The sequence below is a fragment of the Cladosporium halotolerans genome (genome assembly GCF_011745625.1).
Source record: "Cladosporium halotolerans strain TM138-S3 chromosome Unknown Sca380, whole genome shotgun sequence".
NCBI lineage: Eukaryota > Fungi > Ascomycota > Dothideomycetes > Cladosporiales > Cladosporiaceae > Cladosporium > Cladosporium halotolerans.
In genome coordinates, this window is record NW_027191814.1 from 1 (window position 1) to 1,695 (window position 1,695).

A 1,695-nucleotide genomic window follows, 5' to 3' on the forward strand; every position below is an offset into this window, starting at 1 on the left:
GACGGCGTAGCGCGGGCCCATGTTGGCGTCGTCTACGATGAAGCCGCGCATGGTCAGGCGTTTGGAAATGATCTGCATGAGGTTGCGGATCGGGTATTGGTTCCCCGGGAGTAGGTTGTACTGCGAGATCATGCCGCAGGCGACGATGCGGCCGAAGTTGTTCATGCACGTGATCGCCGCCTCGAGCTGCTCGCCGCCGACATTGTCGTAGTAGATGTCGACGCCGTCGGGCGCCAGGCGCTTCAGTGCGTCGAGGGGCTTCTCCTTCTTGTAGTTGAAGCCAGCGTCGAACTTCAGGTCCTTGGTGATGAATCCGAGCTTGGCGTCGTCGCCGACGGAGCCAATGACGGTCAGGCCCTCGTTCTTGGCCAGCTGGCCGACGACCTGACCGACGGGGCCGGCGGCGGAGGAGATGAAGATGGTGTCGCCCTTCTTGGGAGCACCGATGTCGTAGAAGGAAGAGTAGGCGGTCAGGCCGGGCATGCCAAGGGGACCGAGGAAGTACTTGACGTCGAGGTTGTAGGGATTGACGATAACGGTGGCGCTATCAACGACCTCTCTGGGCAAAGCGGCGTACTCGGCGGTGGGAATCTGAAAAAGGTTGACGATCTGGTCACCAGCCTTGAAGTTGGGATTGTCACTCTTGAGGACGGTCGCGATGCCGCCGTTGGTGATTGCGCTGTCGAGCTCGTAGGCGGGATTGTAAGACTTGACGTGGCTGGGTCGTATGCGGCCGCGCTGGTAGGGGTCGAAGGAGATATAGTGGATCTTGATGGTGACGCCGCCGGCGGGGGGAGCTTGCCCGAGGTCAAAAGTACTTTTCTTGATGCCGATGTGCTCGCCGGGTACAATCTTCCCGCTGGAATGGGCAAGGTACGTGAGAGTCTTGTTTTGTGCCATGATTGCTGTGGTAGGGATGTGAAATGAGAGATGTTGGTGGTAAAGAGTACTGTAACGAAGTTTGGCTTCTGTACTGTACTGTAAGAAGTCGAGTGAGGAAGTGTTGTAAGGAAACTGCGGGCATGGATTGTGTCATGACGCGTCTAGTGGAAGATACCAGAGCGACCATGCCGACTACTGCAACTACAGGTGGTGAAATTTGGAGCTAGGGGCGGTGGTGCCCGATACTGTACGAAGATGACGACCGCACCGCCGCGGATACTGTGGGACACCCCAAGGCCGGGGATGACGCCTGCCCCGAACCACGAACCTGGCTAACGTTAGTCAATCGGGATCTTTGTAGCACAAAGAAGGCTGCAGTATGTGTGCTGTACGGGACGTGATGGCAATGCGCACTCACAAGGTGAGGATGCCTCGTGTGCCTCGGTGCCGCATCCCCTCAAGAGGTAACTCTTCTACAACACAAAGCGTGAGCGAGGCCGTGAAGCAGACCCAACCGGTCTCCGTGCGCACAAAGTCTGCACTTTGTACCAGCCTTTTCGAAGACCATCGAGCTTCGGTTCGTCATTGTCAGAGTCGCAATCGATCATCTCGTCAGCTTCCACAGAGTAAGCCGGACTCGTCGAACGTGTCCTACGCCCCAGTCTCCCATCCGTTTCGGGATCGACTTGAACAATGTCGGGCATGAAGGCCGGTCGAAGCACCGCGGAAGACGCTGCGGTAGACAGGGCACCTTTCGATGCGTTCCCGTGAGCACCTGCCATTGAGAACGTCGGTCGAGGTCCCTCAAGAACA

The 1,695-nt window shown here is 57.6% G+C and overlaps 1 protein-coding gene across 1 annotated transcript; it reads right to left on the reverse strand.

Moving 5' to 3' along the window:
- Window positions 1–900, reverse strand: WHR41_09680 (uncharacterized protein; the record flags this gene model as incomplete). The annotated part of the gene is made up of 1 exon (XM_069378282.1): window positions 1–900. A coding segment is annotated over one exon (900 nt), but the record flags the coding sequence as incomplete, so codon positions are not given.
- Window positions 901–1,695: the final 795 nt, after the last annotated feature.